The following is a 20,401-nucleotide window of genomic DNA, read 5'->3' on the forward strand; positions in this document are numbered from 1 at the left end:
ACCATTTTCTCCTTTGGTTACTGAGCTTCGGTTTAAGTCTTGTTCCTTACTTCCTTAGCTAGTCTTTCATTGTAGTATCTAGGGAGGATCCTCTAACTCTTGTAAAGCTGTGAGCTTATTATATTGTATATTCGACGGACCTTTTGCTGTCCTTCCTTGCCTATAATTCTCTGTAGTTACTTACTTCCATGCCCTTGTGCTTGTAGGGTTGCTTCTGAACTGATATTTTGAATGTCTTCCCAGTGACACTCTCTTTTATACCCCTAACATTCATACAGTACCTTTAACTACCCCAAATCCTATCTGAATATATCTCAAGGGTCACGATGTCATATTTGCAAGACTGAATTCCCCATGCAGGGGTCCACTATGTTTATCTTGCATGATCTATTGATTTGTCTGTACCCTCTTATCTAGCCATAACTAGGCTCTTCCTGTATTGACTACTAAATACTCGTTGGCCCATTCTCATATCAATATTCCACGTAATCTTTCTTAAATTATTTCCTTTGTCTTAACTTACCTCTCGCACTAGCTCCTTATTTATCAATAAGATCTCGGGCAGGAACCCTTACTTCATCTTTTTGACGTCCTGTTTGCATAATGTTTTGGAATAGTAGCATATCTGTAGGCTTTGAATAAGTGCAATCTCATCCCTTTTTCATTTTATCGCATTCTTCCTTTACCATTCCATGGTTACTAGAACCACTTAATTTTGACTTAATGCCACATTACTCCATATTCCCCCCTTTAGGGGAGAACTAAGATTTAGGGTTACGATGATCAATGTATAGATGTTTTACCTTCGCATCTTTGGCATCTTTTCACATCATCGATAATCCTTACTCACCTCGCGGTAATCATTCTATACCAAGGATAACAAAATTTCTCACTCGCGAGGGTGAAACTTAGTGTAACTGGCACATATAGTCCCTTAAGCTTAACTTTACTCACCTTGCTTGCTTTAGGGAAGCATCTTCCGGAATGACCTTTAAAGGGTATTCTTCTGTCGTCCATTCTATTATCACTGGGACGCAATCTCTGAAACTCTCATGATGCCGACTATTACTCAGTCCCTAGTTCATGCTTAGTTTATCTTGTTCACCAGCCCATACTGATTTCTATTATTCTAGGGCCTAACTTTTCCTTCTAATGATCACGTTAGAGTCACGAACTTATTTCTCGAAATAAGGATATGGCTTTATGACCTATATTCTTTTGTTGCCTCAAGTCCTGTCACCTCTCGTCCTTTCTTTCACTTGACTATAGATTCTGTAATACTGTCATCATTTTGATCTACCGTTGTCATCCGTGTATCATATCTTACTCATAATGCTTCATTAACTCTCTTCTTATTTCCCGCTAACATTTATGTCTATCACTTTATTCTGAAAACTCGACCAAGACATTCTTTTGCTTTTAACTAACCTTTCTCCATCTACTGGCTCTTTGGGTTGCCTAACATTCTTTCTCCACTAGGGACGGAAGCTACACTAAGGTAATATTTATCCCTTCAAGGCTTCCAGTGCCTATCTTTGTAGTATTCATATCTAGCTGTACTATTTTAGAGTGCACCCTCTAGGTGTCTCACAAAGAGATCTATTAGCACATTTGCAATATCCTTCGGAAATGTCAGCTAATGCTAACAATCCATCCTCCAATTTGGGTTACCCTAACCCCAACTAGATCCTGACATCCTGCCTTCTCTTATACTAATTCTGTTAGCCCCCATAGGGCATAAATGAGATGGGTGTGACCAATTGTACATACCTCTATTTTTTTTGAAGGTAAATCAAAAGGCTTATATTCCTCTGGCTGAACTATAAATACTGATAATCTTCATTAACTGGGCGACTCGTACCCTTCTTCATCTTACTTCTTTTACATGTTGAAACTTGTATCTATCTTCTGAATCTCTCATTGCCTTTCACCATAGGGGTGGATAGATATTCCTGCCTTAAGGCTCCTTATTTAAACGGCTTACACGTCTTAGTATACATGTGATCTACTGAAGAGCTTACATTTATCCATCATAAGCATCATGCAAAACTGAGTTTCTCTGACTCAACTCTTTCACAGCCACATGCAATCTTTTACCGACCGTCATTCTAGACGCAGGCATCACCGTATTATGAATAAGATAGAGTTTAGGAAATTGAGTTCCTACAAACTGAGCTCTACCACACGATCTAGAGTAAGAAGAAAGAGTGACAGTCTTAAATGCCCTATAGACTCCTGCTTATAAGTGTGGTGCACAACACACCCATGAAGACGACTCTACTAGACACGACTTGTAGACTCCCTAGGACAGAACTGCTCTGATACCACTTTTGTCACGACCCAAACCGATGGGCCGCAACGGGCACCTGGTACCCTTACTCAACCGAGTACCAACGTAACGTATCTTTTCGCATCATTATATCATAGATAACTGAGCCGGAGAGGCTGCCATGAGATAAGTAGAATACAATATGAAATACAAATTTATACATAAAACAGACGGGCCTATAAGACCAAATTTTCACTGAACATAGGTCGACAAGACCGTACAATCTTTTACGTACACAACATATGTCTATAAGCCTCTAAGGATACATAAATGTCATAAAGTCGGGACAGGGCCCCACTATACCAATCAATACATGTCCTAATCATACTGACCAATAGCAACTCCGGAGCAAATGGAGCGCACCAACATCTTTCGCTGAGCTGATAGCCTACTTGGAGGACCCTCGACATGTCTATCGGGACCCGTGGGCATGAAACGCAGCATCCCCGAGCAAAAGGTATGTCAGTACAAATAATGTACCGTGTATGTAAGGAATAAAAATTAGTAAACAGTAGACATGCGAGAAACATGGAGTAAAAGACTCGACATGTATGTGTGAATAACTCCGTGAATCACTTCATATTTATAATGTCATGGATATGCATATAAATATCATACCATGCATAGGTATATTCGTTCATAACATCATCAAGCCTCCGAGGGCATCCCATTATTTCATCTCGGCCACTATGGGCAATTCATCAACGTATACCAGCTGATCAGGTGGTGGCACGTATATAATGCCGTAACCATTTTCCATATCCCATATACATATAATATACATATATACGCGTATATAACGCCATCTGGTCATGGGTCAATATAAATGAATGCAATGCATGAGGAGTACGTCAATAAAATCTTTTGGAGTGTCATAAGACCATTATGCCTTTTTGTAATATCATGAAACAAACTTTATCAACTTACCTATTTTCTGAGACCCATGAATAGATAATAGAATAACATGACACATGGGGAATCAATAACATACGCATCTCTAGTATTTCTATGAATAGGGTCATTTATGGAAGTTGTGCAATTACCCGTTTCATTTGTATCGTATGGATCATGCCTAAAAAAGAAGGGATAGTCTTAACATACCTGAGCCGATTCTCTTGGCAATCCCTCTAACATACGTCAATTGCAATAAAACACGTAATGGCAGATCGAAGTAGGGAATAATCCGTATGATATTCTTAAGAAAGCATGTATCGTACTCCCTTAGAATCGCAAATCTCACGCTTTATCGCATTATGTAGTTCAAACGAAATATGCTGAAGCTCCATCATTAGCAAGCTTAGCATACGTTGCTGGTCCAATTCTAAGTATGCCATTAGTTCTCTTATTTTCTAAATAAAGAGACCAAGCAAATAACTTCTCTTACATTACCAAGTAAAGAGACCAAGCAAATGTAGTTATCCAAAAAGACCTTTAGGTGTAATCAAGGCACTCACGTGTCATGACTCATTATGCACTTTTGTGCCACCTTGGCCTAGTTTAGTTCCATGTGGAATCCCACACAAAAGAAATCTTTATCCACTTAATCTAATTTAATACCATCAATTCGTTTATGGCGTACTTTCATGTACGAAAATATGGGGTGTAACAATGAGTTTCTAGTTATGTCATTTGGGCAGACAAATGCCCCAGCAGCATTCATGGATTTGATGAACCGGGTGTTCAAGCCCTACTTGGATTCCTTTGTGATTGTGTTTATTGATGATATCTTGATCTACTCCAACAACCAAGAGGAGCATGAGTAGTATCTTCGGATCATCCTTCAGACTCTAAGAGACAACCGGTTATATGCTAAGTTCTCAAAATGCGAGTTTTGGTTGAATTTAGTTTCTTTCTTGGGTCACATTTTATAAACAGAGAGTATTCAGGTGGATCCTAAGAAGATTGAGGCAGTCCAGAACTGGCCTAGACCCACATCAGCTATAGAGATCCGTAGTTTCTTGGGTTTAGCGTGCTACTACCGTCAATTCGTGGAGGGAACTTTATATATAGCAGCCCCATTGACCAGGTTGACCCATAAGGGTGCCCCGTTCAGGTGGTCACACGAGTGTGAGGCGAGATTCCAGAAGCTCAAGACAACTTTGACTACGGCACCGGTATTGGTGTTACCCTCAGGTTCAGGATCTTATACGCATCTTGTTTTGGTCTAGGTGCGGTATTGATGCAGGGTGGCAAGATTATTGCATATGCTTCGCGGCAGCTGAAGGTTCATGAGAAAAATTACCTTGTTCATGATCTAGAGCTGGCAGCCATTATTCACGCGCTGAATATTTTGAGGCACTATCTTTATGACGTGCCATGTGAGGTATTCACGGATCATCGGAGCTTGCATTATTTGTTCAAGCATAATGAGCTCAATTTGAGTCAGAGGAGGTGGTTGGAGCTATTGAAAGACTATGATATCACCATATTGTATCATCTCAAGAAGGCCAATGTGGTGGCCGATTCTTTGAGTAGAAAGTTAGCTAGTATGGGCAGCCTTGCGTTCATTCCAGTCGATGAGAGACCGTTTGCATTGGATGTTCAGGCCCTGGCCAACCAGTTCGTGAGGTTGGATTTTTCTGACCCCAGCCGTGTTCTAGCTAGTATAGTTGCTCGGTCTTTTTTTTTTTAGCGTATTAGAGATCGGCAATATGATGGCCCTCATTTGCTTGTCCTTAGAGAAACAGTACGGCATGGTGGTGCCAAGCAGGTTACTATTGGAGATGATAAAATTTTGAAAATGCAGGGTCTCAAATGGTCCACCAAAATGTATCAGGACTTGCGACAGCATTATTGGTGGAGGAGGATAAAGAAGGATATAGTTGCATATGTAGCTCGGTGTGTAAATTTCAAGTAGGTAAAGTGTGAGCATCAGAGACCTGGTGGTTTACTTCAGAAGTTGGAGATTCCTGAGTGGAAGTGGGAGCGTATCACCATGGATTTCATTCTTGGATTCCCACTGACTCAGAGGAAGTTCGATGTCATTTGGGTCATTGTGGACAGGCTGACTAAGTCAGTGCATTTCATTACTTTGGCAGTTACCTGTTCCTCGGAGCGGTTGGCAGAGATTTACATCCGCGAGATCGTCCATCTTCACGGTGTGCCCGTGTCTGTCATTTCTGATAGAGGTACACAGTTCACCTCGCACTTCTGGAGAGAAGTACAGCATAAGTTGAACACGCGGGTTGAGTTGGGCATAGCGTTTCATCCTCATACGGACGAGCAGTCCGAGCGTACTATTCAAATCTTTGAGGATATGCTCCGCGCGTGTGTCATAGACTTCAAAGGATCGTGGGATCAGTTCTTGCCCCTTGCAGAGTTCGCCTATAACAACTACCAATCGAACATTCATATGGCTCCCTATGAGGCACTATATGGTAGGCGGTGCCGGTCGCCAGTTGGGTGGTTCGAGCCGGGGGAGGCTCGGTTGTTGGGCACAGACTTAGTATAGGATGCCTGGAATCGAATTCGGAGGTCCCTAGGTCGAGTTATGAATTTTTGATTAAAATAAAAAAGTTTGAAAATTTAATTGTTTTTAAGAATTGATTGATATTTGACATTGTTAGTGCCGGGTCCATATTTTTGGTTCAGCGCACGGGACAAGTTCATTATAATATTTAAGACTTGTCTGTGAAATTTGGTGAGAAACGGAGTTGGTTTGACATGATTAGGACGTCCAGTTGAGGAAATAAAAATTTTAAAGTGATCTTGAGAATTTCATTTGATTTGGTGCTAAATTCGTAGTTATAGGTGTTAATTTGGTGATTTGATCGTGCGAGCAAGTTCGTATGATATTTTTAGACTTGTGTGCACCTTTAGTTTAGTGTCTCGAGGACTCGGGGCAGTTTCAGATAGGCTACAGAGTGAATTGAACATAGGAATCATAGTTGGTGTGCTTCAGGTCTGCACACTTCGCAATTTTGAGGTCTGGCTCACAAATCCGAGCATCGCATTTGCGAGCAGTGGGGTTGGAAGGGGACCTTCGCATTTGTGATGTTCAGGCTCGCAATTGCGATCATCACAGGCCGCATTTGCGAACGGTTGTTCGCATTTGCGAAGATGGGATGGGACTTGGATTCTCGCATTTGCGATGTTTTAATGTTGGCAATTGCGAACAAATGGTTCGCATTTGCGAAGGCAGCAGATGTGCGAGGAGTTCACATTTGCGATACTTTTCTCGCATTTGCGGGCTTCGCATTTGCAAACCCTAGGTCTCAAATGCGACATCTGTAGCTGATCAAAATGACTTTTGGACGGGAGTTTTGATTCATTTCTCAAATTTTCCAAAACCTAAAACACAAGAGGCGATTTTCCAAAGACCATTTCTTCCCCAAATCATAGGTAAGTAATTCTAAACTAGTTTATTTCAATCTTTCACTACATTTTAAAAGATTTCAACCTAAAATATAGAGTTTCATGGTAGAGTTGGAGATTTTTAGGTAGAAACTAGGGATTTTGAAATTTGGGGATTTAGACCTCAAATTAAGGTCGGATACCAAAAACAATTATATATCCGGGCTCGGGGGTGAATTGGTAAATGGATTCTGGTCTGAACCTCGGGTTTTGACCAAGCGGGCCCGGGGTCAATTTTTGACTTTTTGGAGGAAAATTTGAGAAATCTTAATTTATGCAATTGTAATTGATTCTTTTAGCAATATTTGATATTATTGAGTCATTTTTGATTAGATGCGAGTTGTTTGGAGGTGGATTATAGAGGAAGAGCTGTAATTGAGTATCGAGTGGCCTTCGGAGCGAGGTAAGTATCGTGGTTAACCCTGACTTAAGGGAATTAGGAACCTCAGATTATTTGCTATGTAAAATTCATGTGAGTGGCATATATGTGAGGTGGCGAGTACTTATACGCCACCAATTTACTTGTTTTCCCTGTTTCCTCCCGTATTGCTCATATTGTCTCTTTCCCATGCCTAATTGCTATGTGTTAAGACTAGTGTTGTTAAATTGATTATTCTTATCATGTTTATGGATCTTCCGGTGATAATTGGATTTTTATTTCGAAGTTGAGATTGATATTGTGCAACCAAATGGCGTATTGTACATTGTATTATGGTAAGGGAGAGTGTTAATGCACGAAGGGTGATGCCTTGCCATATTGTGAGTGTTAATGCACGAAGGGTGATACCGTGCCATATTGTGAGTGTTAATGCACGAAGGGTGATGCCGTTCCATATTGTGAGTGTTAATGCACGAAGGGTGATGTTGTGCCATATGGTGAGTGTTAATGCACGAAGGGTGATGTCGTGCCATATTGTGAGTGTTAATGCACGAAGGGTGATACCGTGCCATATTCTGAATGGTAATGCATGAAGGGTGATGCGTGCCATATTGTAAGTATTAATGCACGAATGATGATGTCGTTCCATGATATGAGAGTTAATGTATGAAGGGTGCTGTCGTGCCGTTTCTATTGACTTTATGGTGAGGTAGAGAGTAAAAGCATGAAGGGTGATGCCGTGCATTTTTTTTCCTTTACTTTATTCGCTGTTTATGTTGATTCATAGTATATTGGTTGTTCCAATTATCATTTTGTTGTAGTCCTTTATCTCCTATTTCCCCCAGCATATTTCCTGATCCCGATATTTACTGTCAAGCCCTTCATTACTGTTATTTGTATATACACTGTTAAATTATACAGGTTGATTTGGAGGTGCCTTGCCTTAGCCTCATCACTTCTTCGTCGAGGTTAAGATTGACACTTACCAGTACATGGGGTCGGTTGTACAGATACTGTACTTTGCACTTTCTGTGCAGATTTTGGTAACGGCTCGGGTTGATCGAGATTTTAGTTGTTAGACCCGCTATCCGGAAACTCAAGGTAGATCTGTCGGCGTTCACAGACCTTGAATTCCCCGTCTATCTTTTCTGCCTTACTGTTTCTTTCATTCAAACAGTTGTATTTCTCTCAGACTATTGCTTGTAGTGAATTCTAGAATGCTCGTGAATTGCAACTCCATATCTGGGTGGTAGTATTTAATGCAGTTGTTTTTTATATTATTCTGCACTCATTATATTTCATCATGGTTAATTATTGTTATTTACTGAATGGAATAACGATTGGTTTAAATGATTCTCTAACGTTGGCTTGCCTAGCAAGTGAAATGTTAGGCGCCATCACGATCCCGACTGTGGGAATTCTGGGTCGTGACATCTATACCGACCACTAGAGTCTACAACATCTTTTCAAACAGAAGGATCTCAATTTTCAGCAACGGAGATGGTTATAGTTGCTTAGGGACTATTATATCACCATTCTATATTATCTCAGGAAGGACAATGTGGTAGCCGATGCCTTGAGTCCAAAGGCGGAGGGCTTGGGCAGTTTAGCAAATCTGTTGGCAGTAGAGAGGTCACTACCATTGGATTTTTAGGCATTGGCCAACCAGTTTTATCGAATGGATGTTGAAGAGGCGAGTCAAGTTCTGGCTTGCATGGTTTCTCTGTCTTATCTATATGATCGTATCAGAGAGCGTCAATATGACGATCCCCATTTGCTTGTCGTCAAGTACACGGTTCAGCACGGCGATGCCAAGGAGGTTACTATTGGAGATGACGGTGTGTTACATATGTAAGGCTAGCTATGTGTGCCAATGTAGATGGGTTGCATGAGTTGATTTTTTAGGAGGCCCATAGTTCGCGATACTCCCTTCATCCGGATACCACTAAGATGTATCACGACATGAGGCAACACTATTGGTAGAGGAGGATGAGGAAGGACATATTCAAGTATATAGCTCGGTGCCTAAATTGTCAGCAATTGAAGTACAAGGACCAAAGACCATGGCTTTAGAGGCTTGAGCTTTCCAAGTGGAAATGGGAGCGAGTTACCACGTCCTTTATTGTTGGGCTCCCATAGAGTCAGAAGAAGCTTGATGTAGTATGGGTGATTGTGGATAGGTTGACCAAGTCGGCTCATTTCATTTCGGTGGTGACTACTTATTCTTCAGAGCACCTGGCTCATGTTTATATTCGCGAGATTGTCCGACTTCATGTCATGATGGCATCCATCATCTCTTACTGGGGAACGCAGAGGACATTGTGATTCTAGAAGGCCTTACAGCATGAGTTAGGCACATAGGTTGAATTGAGTACATCATTCCACCCTCATACGGACGGATAATTTGAGCGCACTATTCATAAATTGGAGGATATTCTTTGTGCCTGTGTTATGAAGTTCGAGGGTTCTTAGAATAAGTTCTTTCTGCTTACGTAGTTTGCCTACAATAACAACTACAATTTTACTATTCAGATGGCTCCGTATGAGGTATTGTATGATAGGCGGTGTAGGTCTCCGGTGGGTTGGTTTGAGCCAGGCGAGGCTACACCATTCGGTGACTTAGTTTAGGATGCTTTGGAAAAGGTTAAGTTGATTCAGTATTTATTTCGTACAGCCCAGTCTAGATAGAAGGGTTATACGGATCAGAAGGTTTGTGATGTTGCATTCATGTTTGGAGAGAGGGTCTTTCTTCGGGATTCACCCATGGAAGGTGTTATGAGGTTCGGGAAGAAGGGAAAGTTGAGCCCTAAGTATATCAAACCTTTTGAAATTCTTGAGAGGACTGGTGAGGTGGCAATACAAGTTTGTATTGCCACCTAGTCTAGTTGCAGTTCATCCGGTATTCCATGTTTCTATGCTCCGGAAGTATCATTGTGATCCGTCCAATGTGTTAGATTTCAGCTCAGTCTAATTGGACAAGGATTTGACTTATTTTGAGGTGCCGATGGCCATCTTGGTCAGGCACGTCCGAAAGTTGAGGACGAAAAGCATTGCTTCAGTAAAGGTTCAGTGGAGGGGTCAACCAGTCGAGGAGGCGACTTGGGAGACCAAGCATGATATGCGTAGCCACTATCCTCATATTTTCACCACTTCAGGTATGTCTCTAAACACACGTCCGGTCGTTTTGATTATTCACATTTCACACTTTTAATCACAATCATTCCTTAAACCGCAGTGTGAGCATAACATTTGAAATAGGTTTTGAAAACAGTTTTCCCAAAATAGCTACACGCACTTTAGCCCACCTTATGATGTCGCGTGGGTTCACGTAGTTCCCCTACAAGTAACACGCACATAAGTCCCACCTTATACAGCCGCATGCACATTAACCCCAAGCCTTATATCGCCGCATGCGCGTCAATAATATTTCACAATAACAACTCACACCACAAGTGCCCATATATCACAACTTGCGAATAATCAATAATATAGGTGTTTTCACAATAATAGGCCACAACTCCACCACAACGTGTAAAAGAATATCAATTACAACAATAAATGTAAAAATGCTCAACAAGGAAGATGTTTCAACAATAACATTTTTGCCTCAAAGTGTTAACGATTTTCACAATTTCAACACCAATTACTCAACAATGAGGGATAAGGTATAACCGCGTTATTAAATAAGGATAACTCACAAGGGACGAGATAGCATATAACAATGACTTCTAAAAATGGAAATCAACAACGAAAGAGATAACATGAACAATAACTTCAAGTAATGACAAACAATAATGGAAGAGATAACATGAACAATAACTTGAAATAATGATAATCAACAATGAAAGAGATAACATGTAACAATAATAGAGGAAAGAAGTTGAACTAAAACATGAGAGCAATTTATCAAGTATGATGTAGAACATATGTTAACAAAATTATTTAAGGCATGTAAGGATAGACTAACACAAGTAGGAATAGATTGACTATGAGAATTTAGAACATGATACTACAATTCAATTAAAACATGGAAAGAGTGTAGGTAGCATGAACCGGTCAAATACCACATACAACCCGTGTACCCACTCGTCACCTTACGTACACGGCTTTCACAAAGCACAAATGAATCAATCAATACCAATCCTAAGGGTAATCCCCCCCCCCCATACAAAGTTAGGCAAGATACTTACCTTAATTAGGCCAATTCAATACTCCAAAAGAGCTTTTTCTTTAAAATTCTCCTCCACATGGCTCAAATCTAAGTAAAATCGACTTAATATCATCACATAACGCAAGGGAAATCAATTACAATAGATAAATTTATGATCTTTATACTTTTCCCAGAAAGACAATAAAAGTCAACCCGAGGCCAGCCCAGTCGAAACTTGGGTCTAATGATAGATTCCGACTACCCATGACCCCACGAGTTCATATATGTGATTAGTTTCAGATTCCGAGTCCAAATCGACTATCAAAACTCAATTTCTTATTTTTCAAAAACATGATAAAGTTTTACTAATTTTCACTTTTGTTCACATGATTTTGATGTTATAATCTAAGATATGTTGATGGAATATGATTAGAAATAGATTAGAAACACTTAGCCAAAGTTGTAGGAGAAACTACCCTCTTCAAATTGCCTCCTACAGAGTCCAGTGTTCCAAAATGTAAGAATAAGAGATAAAATCCCAACTTTCAGCCCATATGTTAAGCTGCAGTTATCGCAATTGCAATATGGGTTCACAATTACGAACCCTCGCAATAGCGAAGAAAAGCTCGCAATTGCAGCACTAAAGGCCTAGGAAGCTCTTCCCTCACAAATGCGACATTTTATTCGCAAATGCGAAATACCCAAGAGCCCAGACCACTTTGCAATTGTGATCATGGCATCACAATTGCGACACCAAAGGCTGCTACACACCAGATTTCTGGTTTTCAATATAAAACACTCCGATACATGTCTGAAACTCATCCGACCCTTGGTGCTCCAAACCAAGCATACACACAAGTATAAAAATGTCATACAAACTCGCTCGCGCTATCAAAACACAAAAATAACATATAAAACTACAAATCGAACACTAAAATGCATGAATTTCGAAGTAAAGTTCAAGAATCTTTAGAATTGTAACCAAATGTCTGAATCCTATCAAATCAACTCCAACTGATACCAAATTTTGCAGACAACTTTTAAATACTATAATGGACCTAGTCTAAGTCCCAAAATGAAATTCTGAGCTCGATAGCTAAAATTCAACCAACGGTCAAACATCTCAACTTTAAATTGCCAAATCTCTGTAAATCAACATAAATCAACCTACGGACTTCCAAAATCAATGTCGGGTCACTAAAGATGTGTATTGACTACCAGCAACTCAACAAAGTCATAATAAAAAATAAGTACCCACTACCAAGGATAGATGATTTGTTTGATCAATTTCAAGGTGCTAAGTACTTCTCCAAATTTGATTTATGATCCGGGTATCACCAATTGAAGATAAGGTAGCAGGATAATTTTAAAATAGCTTTCAAGACCTGGTATGGGCACTTTGAATTTTTGGTGATATCTTTTGGGATAAAAAATGCCCCGGCAACTTTCATGGATCGTATGAATTGGGTTTCCAAGCCTTTTCTTGACTCATTCGTAATAGTGTTCATTGACGATATTCTTGTATATTCAAGAGGTCGAGAGGATCATGATGATCATCTCGAAGTAGTTCTGCAGACTCTATATCAACACAAGTTGTGTGCGATGTTTTTGAAGTGCGAATTTTGGCTTGTATCTGTCACATTCTTGGATCATGTTGTCTATAGAGTAGGAATTAACGTTGACCCTTAGAAGATTGCAGTTGTGAAGAATTGGCCTAGACCCACAACTCACACAGAGATTCGTAGTTTCTTGGGCTTAGCTGGATATTACATGAAATCTATAGAGGGGTTCTCTACTCTTGCCTCTCTGTTGACTAAATTGACGTAGAAGGCAATTAAATTTCAACGGTCTGATACTTGTAAAAAGAGCTTCCAGGAGCTGAAATCATGATTGACTACGGCGTCAGTCTGATACTTGTGTATGTATTAATGCAACATGGCAAGGTGATAGCTTATGCTTCCATGCAACTAAAGAATCATGAAAAGAACTACCCAACACATGACTTAGAACTGGCAGTAGTGGTTTTTGCATTATTTGTATGGGTTTAATGTGGATACATTCACGGACCATAAGAGCCTTCAAAATATTTACAAATAGAAGGAATTGAATTTGAGGTAGAGAAGATGGCTGGAGTTACTCAAAGATTACGACATCGACATTACATATCACCTGGGAAAAGCCAATGTTGTGGCGGATGCTCTTAGCCGGAAATCTATGGGTAGTTTGGCTCACTTGGAGGCATATCAAAGGCCTTTGGACAAAAAGGTACATTGGGTGGCTTGTTTGGGAGTTTTTCTTGCAGACTCTAGTGAAGGAAGGGTAATTGTGCAAAATATGGCAGAATCACCGCTTGCAGTCAAGGTAAAAAAGAATCAATACAACGATCCATTATTAGTACGATTGAATGAGGGGATTCATAAACATAATACTATGTATTTATCTCTTGGAATGGATGATGGTAGACTAAGGTACCAAGGGCGACTATGTGTCCCAAATGTAGATGGTCTTCGAGAAAGAATCATAACCGAGGCTCACACTTCTAGGAATTTCGAGCTCTAAAAAGATGTATCATGATCTTAAGGGAGTCTATTGGTGGAATGACATGCATAGGAATGTGGCGGACTTTGTAGTAAGATGTCCGAGTTATCAGAAAGTAAAGGCCGAACACCAACGACTCAGTGGGTTGGCACAAAACATAAAAATTCCAATGTGGAAGTGGGAGATGATTAATATGGACTTTGTGGTAGGACTACCGTGCACTCCGCACAAGTTTTACTCAATTTGGGTGATTGTGGATAGGCTCACAAAATCGGAACACTTCTTGCAAGTTAAATCTACCGACACAGCGAAATAATATGCTTAGTTGTACCTCAAGGAAATAGTTAGGTTGCAAGGCACTCCAGTTTCTATCTTTTCTGATCGGGTGGCATAGTTTACGGCTAATATTTGGAAGAAATTTCAGAAAGGTTTGGGTACTCAGGTTAATCTTAGTACAACCTTTCATCTACAAACCGATGGGCAGGCAAAGCGGACTATTCAGATGCTTGAGGATATGTTGCGTGCTTGTGTTCGTGACTTCAAAGGTAGCTGGGAGATGTAACCGTTCGAGGCTTTATATGGTAGTAGATGTAGATCTCTCATTAGGTGGTTTGAGATTGGGGAAGCAGAGTTGATATGACCAGATCTCGTGCATCGGGTTGTGGAGAAGGTTAAGATCACTAAGGAGCGGTTAAAAACTACTCAGTGTTGTTAGAAGTCCTATTCGCATGTGCATCGTAGGGATTTGGAGTTCAACAAAGATGATTGAATATTCTTGAAGGTTTCCCCAATGAAGGGTATAATGCAGTTTGGTAAGAAAGGAAAACTGAGTGTGAGGGTGTGATTCCTAGTGTGAGGGTGTGATTCCTAGTTCAGGCCCAGCCAGGATTCAATTGGTTTTGGGGTGTGATTCCTAGTTTTAATGTTGTTTTGGATGTCTCGAGAGTTCAAGCGAGTCCGTTTATTGATTCCAAACTTTTTGGTATGTTCGAGCGGGGCCCGGGCGGGAGGGCCTGAGTATTAATCTGATGAGGCCCGGACCAAGTTTGGACTTGGGAAGCAACAACTGTAGCATCAGGGTTCTGTCATAATCGCACCTACGCTTGGCCAGCCGCAGGTGCGAGCCTCGAGTCGCAGAAGCGAGAGACCAAGGGCAGTCCAAGAACCGCAGATGTGGAAGATTGGGCGCACCTACGCGACCGCATGTGCGAGAGCTGTGAACGTAGGTGTGACTAGGCCTGCAGAAGCGGCTCCTTATGTCCGTAGGTGTGGAGACTGGCCAGGTGAGGGAAAAGCGCACCTGCGAGGCATTTGCCACAGGTGCGAGAACGCAGATGCGGCCAAGGCACCGCAGGTGCGAAAGTCGCTGGGCGATTTGAGAGCTTTGAAGGAGGCGATTTTGAACTAGCTTTGTGAGGTAAGTAATTTTTACTTAATGTGAGTTAAATACATATTTTATGGGTAGATTGTAACATCTAAATTAGTGAAAATCATGGGTTTAGGTGAAAACCTAGGTTTTTTATAAAAATGAGATTTAACCACGAAATTTGTTATGGAATTTAGTAAAAATAATATATTTATGTTCCTAAGATTATGGGTAACTACTTTCTTTGAAAATTTCCGGAATCCGAGCCTGTGGGCCTGGGGGTGAATTTTAGAAATGTTACAATTTAGGTTGGGTAATCACTTAAATGGGGGAATTATGAACTTTTGAGCATAGATGGATTAGTTTATGTAATGTTTTACTAACTTCGAGTCCTTTGGCGTCAAATTTGGAGGTTTGAGCGAGTTCTTTAATTGGGAAGTCGGCCTTGAGATGAGGTAAGTCTCCTTTCTAACTTTGTAAGAGGGAATTAACACCATAGGTGAATTAAATAAATGTGTGCGCCTATTTGTGGGGGCTACGTACGTACGAGGTGACGAGAGTCCGTACGTAGCTACTATTATGCTATTTTCCGGGTAGTTTATGCTGCGTATCATGCCTTGCTCTTACTTGCTAATTCAATTACTCTAATCATGTTAGAATTTTACAAAAGAATTCGAAAAAGGGCTAAGTTCACCTATTTAAAGAGTTTATTAGAATACTTGATTGTAAATGAGAATTTGTGTTTCCTTAAAAATAATTGCTATTTGTGGATCGGGCCGAGCGCCTCGGTATTAAATAGATGCATCTATGGTTCGCGCCATTCGACCCTTCGGCAGTGCATGATTTAATATTATGTTGGACCAGGCCGTACGACCTCGGCATAATTGCGCATGTTAATTATTTGGAACTCTCAGTGATTTATACTACTTAAGTGCCTTGAAATGTAAGTTGTTAAATGATATGACCGAAATTGAAGTTTTTATTTTGAAAGAAGACCTTATCTCTTCCCGTTATTGAACTGTCATTATTATTCATGTTATCCATACTTAGCATAAAACTTTAATTACATTATTGCTGGCCCTTGTAAGTGTAAAGTCGACCCCTCGTCACTACTTCTTCGAGGTTATACATGATTCTTACTGGGTACATATTGTTTATGTATTCATACTATGCTTCTGTACTTAATTGTACAGGAACTGAGGCTGGTGCATCTAGTTACCCGCCCGGAGCACATACTTGATATTGGACTGAGACTTCACGGTGAGTTGCCCCCTTCTAAGCTGTTCATCAGCATGCGGAGTTTCTCTTTTGCTTTTGTTTGTGTATTCTATTTCAGATAGTAGGATAGTTATCTTTTGTACATTCTACTAGTTGCCCATACACATGTGACACTAGATCTTGGCACAAATTAGTAGACTTTGAATTTTTTGGGTTGTAGTTCAATAGTTATAACTTCTTTTAGATGTTTCCGTTATTTGCCTTAAAACTCCGTCATTTGTCAAATGCTTTAAATGTAAGTAAAGCTAGATGTTGGAATTGCTTAATTAAAAAAATGAGGGAAATCACTAAGTTGTTCACTGTTCACTTGTCCAGCAACGGTGCTGGACGCCATCACGGCCTGACATAGAGTTGGGTTGTGACAACATAGTTTCAGAGCACTAGGTTCACGTAGGTCTCACAAGTTATGGGCAGGCCTAGTAGAGTCTTGCGGATCGGTGTGGAGACATCTGTACTTATCTTCGAGAGGCTATAGGGTGTTAGAAAACTACTCATTATTCATCTCCTATCGTGCAATTGATGGTATACTAAATTTCCTTCTTCTACTCTCTCACAGATGGTGAGGACGTGTACGGAGGACGTTCCAAACCCGGGAGGGGGTGCTCCCGCCATTGTTAGAGGCCGAGGCAGAGGCTAGGGGAGGGCACCGGCCCGAGGTAGGGGAAGAGGGCGACCAAGAGCTGCCTTGGTAGCACCACCAGCAGATCCAGTGGAGGATCCTATTGTGGTGGAGCAGGTCGAGGTTCACGCAGCAGAGATAGCCCAGGTAGATTTTATGACAGCGCCGGGCTTTCAGGAGGTCATGGGCCGTATGCTGCAGTTCATGGATTCTATGACCCAGGCTGGTTTGACCCAGCCACATCTCAGGCAGGAGGGGGAGCACAGACCCCTAAAGCTCAGGCTCCTGGACATGCGGCTGCAGTGTATTAGACTCCGGGTACACTACCCGTGTACGGGGCCCAGCCAGTTGCAGCTATGGCACCCGAGCCTAGATTGGCTGTGGACGACGATCCGCAGAAGTTGTTGGACAGATGGACTAGGCTACACCATTCTGTCTTCCAAGGCGAGCTCCATGAGGATGCCTAAGATTTCATTGATAGATGCAGGGACAGACTGCACAACATGAGGATACAAGAGTCTCATGGGGTTGACTTCACTACTTTCCAGCTGGAGGGTAGGGCCCGTAGATGGTGGCAGTCTTATCTTCTTGGCAGACCGGCGGGTTCTCCTCCCGTGACTTGGGGTGAGTTCACACAGCTTTTCCTGGATAGGTATATTCCACCATCCAAGAAAGAGGAGCTGTGGTATAAGTTTGGGCAGTTTGAGCAGGGTCGGATGTCAGTGACCGACTATGAGGAGAGGTTTTCTGAGTCGTCTCGCCATGCACTTATGATACTTCCTACGGACGTAGAGAGAGTGCGGAGGTTTTTTGTGGGGCTGCACTCCGGTATTAGGGCCAATATGGCCCGAGAGGTTGAGATGGGGACTTCTTATCAGCTGGTAGTGATGATTGCTCGGAGGATTGAGGGCTACCGTCACAGAGGGAGAGAACAAATACAGCAGGATAACAGAGACCGCTTCTCTAGAGAGTTTAAAGGTGCCCCAGCTAGGGGCAGAGGTCAGTTTGGGAGGGTTCAGCCTAGCAGGCCCCAATATTCATCACCACCACCTACTCGAGGTGCTCCAGCGCGCCCCAATTTTAGCGTCACACCAGAGAGTTCTTACCGCCCACCAGCCAGCCAGGGTTCTTCCAGCGGGTACTCAGGTTACCAGGTTCTTCCAGCTCCTATTTTAGTGCCATACCGGAGAGTTCATACTGCCCAACAGCTATTTAGGTTTCTTCTAGTAGGTCTACAGGCCATCAAGGTCAGACATCAGGGGCAGCATATCACCGCACCGAGGGGCTGTTTTGAGTGCGGGGATCTCGGTCACATGAGGAGATCCTGCCCCAGGCTTCGGGGCAAGGCAGTGCAGCACGGTCAGCAGCCCATGATTACAGCACCGGATTTCCGGCCACCAGAGGCGGAGGGTAGGCTGGCAGGGGCCGTCCTAGAGGTGGAAACCAGGCAGGGGGAGGGCAGCCCACCGACGCTCCAGCCAGATTCTATGCTTTTACAGCCAGACCAGATGCATTGGCCTCAGATGCCGTGATCACAGGTATTATTTCTGCATGCGGTAGGGATGCTTCAGTATTATTTGATCCAGGGTTTATCTATTCATACGTGTCATCTCTGTTTGCTCATTTTCTGGATATTCCTCGTGAGTCCTTAGGTACTCCTATTTATGTGTCCACTCCTCTGGGCGATTCTGTGGTTGTGAATTAGATCTACCGTGTTACATCTCACATTGTTCGTACATTAAAGTTTCGTCTTCAATTAATTGATGAAGACTCGGGGATGAGATTTTCTTGAGATTATAAGCATTATGCTATATCAAACACGTGATAAGTAAATTCGTGAAGGAGAGAAGGTAAGCAAGAAGAAGAAAATGAGTTTCGTCGATGTTTGGCAATTTGGGGTAAAATACGGTCCAAGCTATAATACCCCGTATTTATGGACTAGTGCCATACAAGGTACCATATCACCATGATAGTATGATGTATAAAGTGTATTAAAAATGAGTAGTATTTTAAGTAATTTTAGATAATTCTTAATTATGTGGGTAATTGATTAATTATCGGGTAACAGGATATTACCTAATTAACTAATAAGTTATGGGATAAGATTAAACTCCCCCCCCCCATCCCCACATGGTAGCAAGCCATTGCCAAAGCATATGACTCTTAGTCATATTGGGATATGTGGCAACCAATTCAAACATATGCCTTTTAATTTAAAGAACGCTACATATCTTTTAGAAATAAAAAAAGATACATGTCTTTCAACATTTAACAGAATAGCAAAGGCTCTACATATTGGCAATCTGAGGCTAACGTAGAAGGCAATCTGAAGTTAACGTAGAAGGCAATCTGAAGCTAACGTAGAAGGCAATCTGAAGCTAATGTAGAAGGGTACGGATCTTCAATAATTCAAACAGAGATTTCATAATATCTTAAGCAACGTGAGATTTTTCAATATTAAGGGATTACGGTGTAATCCTTCTCAAGAATATCACAACGATTTTTCCCTACTCCATGTATGTTAAGGCTAAGCCCTTCCTTCATTTTGGCATGATCACGTAATTACATGCGTTTCATAATAAGACATAAAGAGAAATTCATATTCCGGAATTTATGTATATTTTCCTAGTCTCGTAAGTTACAATATTCTCCTTATCGGGACTTCATATTCAATTGAGTATTGTCTTGTTCTAGTAAAGAGAGCAGATAGCCTATATATGCAGTATTACAGTATTTTCATTAACATCGAGCTATAATCGATGGGGAGGCCCCTATTGGGAAACCTCTGATGAGATGGTAAGTTATATACCGAGCCTACTGTGGCCGAGAGCCTATGAGCGAGCCCAGTTGGTCGAGATATAGAGCCTAGTCTGGCCGAGCACCTATGAGCGAGCCTACTACGACAGAGCAGTTATATATATAATGAGCCTTATAAGGCCGGACATTTATTTTACTTACTATATTGAGAGAGTTAAGTCAGTATCAGCAGGTAACTATACCTTCAGATCATCTTTGACTCCCAGTTACCTTCAGTTATTATATTATCAGTTCAGTTGTATCTTTTAGTTATTTTATTGCCTTGCATACTCGGTACATTATTTGGTACTGACGTTCCTTTCTCTGGGGACGCTGCATTTCATATTGTGTATATATGTTGATAGGTTGTGGGTAGGTTGGGGCCCTATTTGATCACAGTACATCCATCAGTAGAGGCTTGTAGACATATCCTGTCAGTTAGTGCAGTATGTTGGGCTTATAGGCCCTGTATGTATATTTTGATGGCTTGCCAGTTGTAGTAGTTATGACGATCTTGCCGACCTAGCTTTATATTGACATTTAGTCAGCGTTAGTTTCCATTCAGTTTTATATTTTACCTAGCAAATTGTCTT

The 20,401-nt window shown here is 41.4% G+C and overlaps 1 protein-coding gene across 1 annotated transcript; it reads left to right on the forward strand.

Annotated features, from left to right (window-relative positions):
• The first annotated feature begins 17,515 nt into the window (after positions 1-17,515).
• Positions 17,516-18,544, forward strand: LOC138898497 (uncharacterized). The gene has a single exon (XM_070184566.1). The coding sequence runs from the start codon at positions 17,516-17,518 to the stop codon at positions 18,542-18,544; it is 1,029 nt and encodes a 342-aa protein (XP_070040667.1).
• Positions 18,545-20,401: the final 1,857 nt, after the last annotated feature.

Source organism: Nicotiana tomentosiformis, chromosome 9, assembly GCF_000390325.3.
Source record: "Nicotiana tomentosiformis chromosome 9, ASM39032v3, whole genome shotgun sequence".
Classification (NCBI taxonomy): domain Eukaryota; kingdom Viridiplantae; phylum Streptophyta; class Magnoliopsida; order Solanales; family Solanaceae; genus Nicotiana; species Nicotiana tomentosiformis.

What these genes read in the sequence shown, in the direction of transcription:
- LOC138898497 (XM_070184566.1), top strand. Translation starts at nt 17,516, where the DNA reads ATGAGGATACAAGAGTCTCATGGGGTTGACTTCACTACTTTCCAGCTG.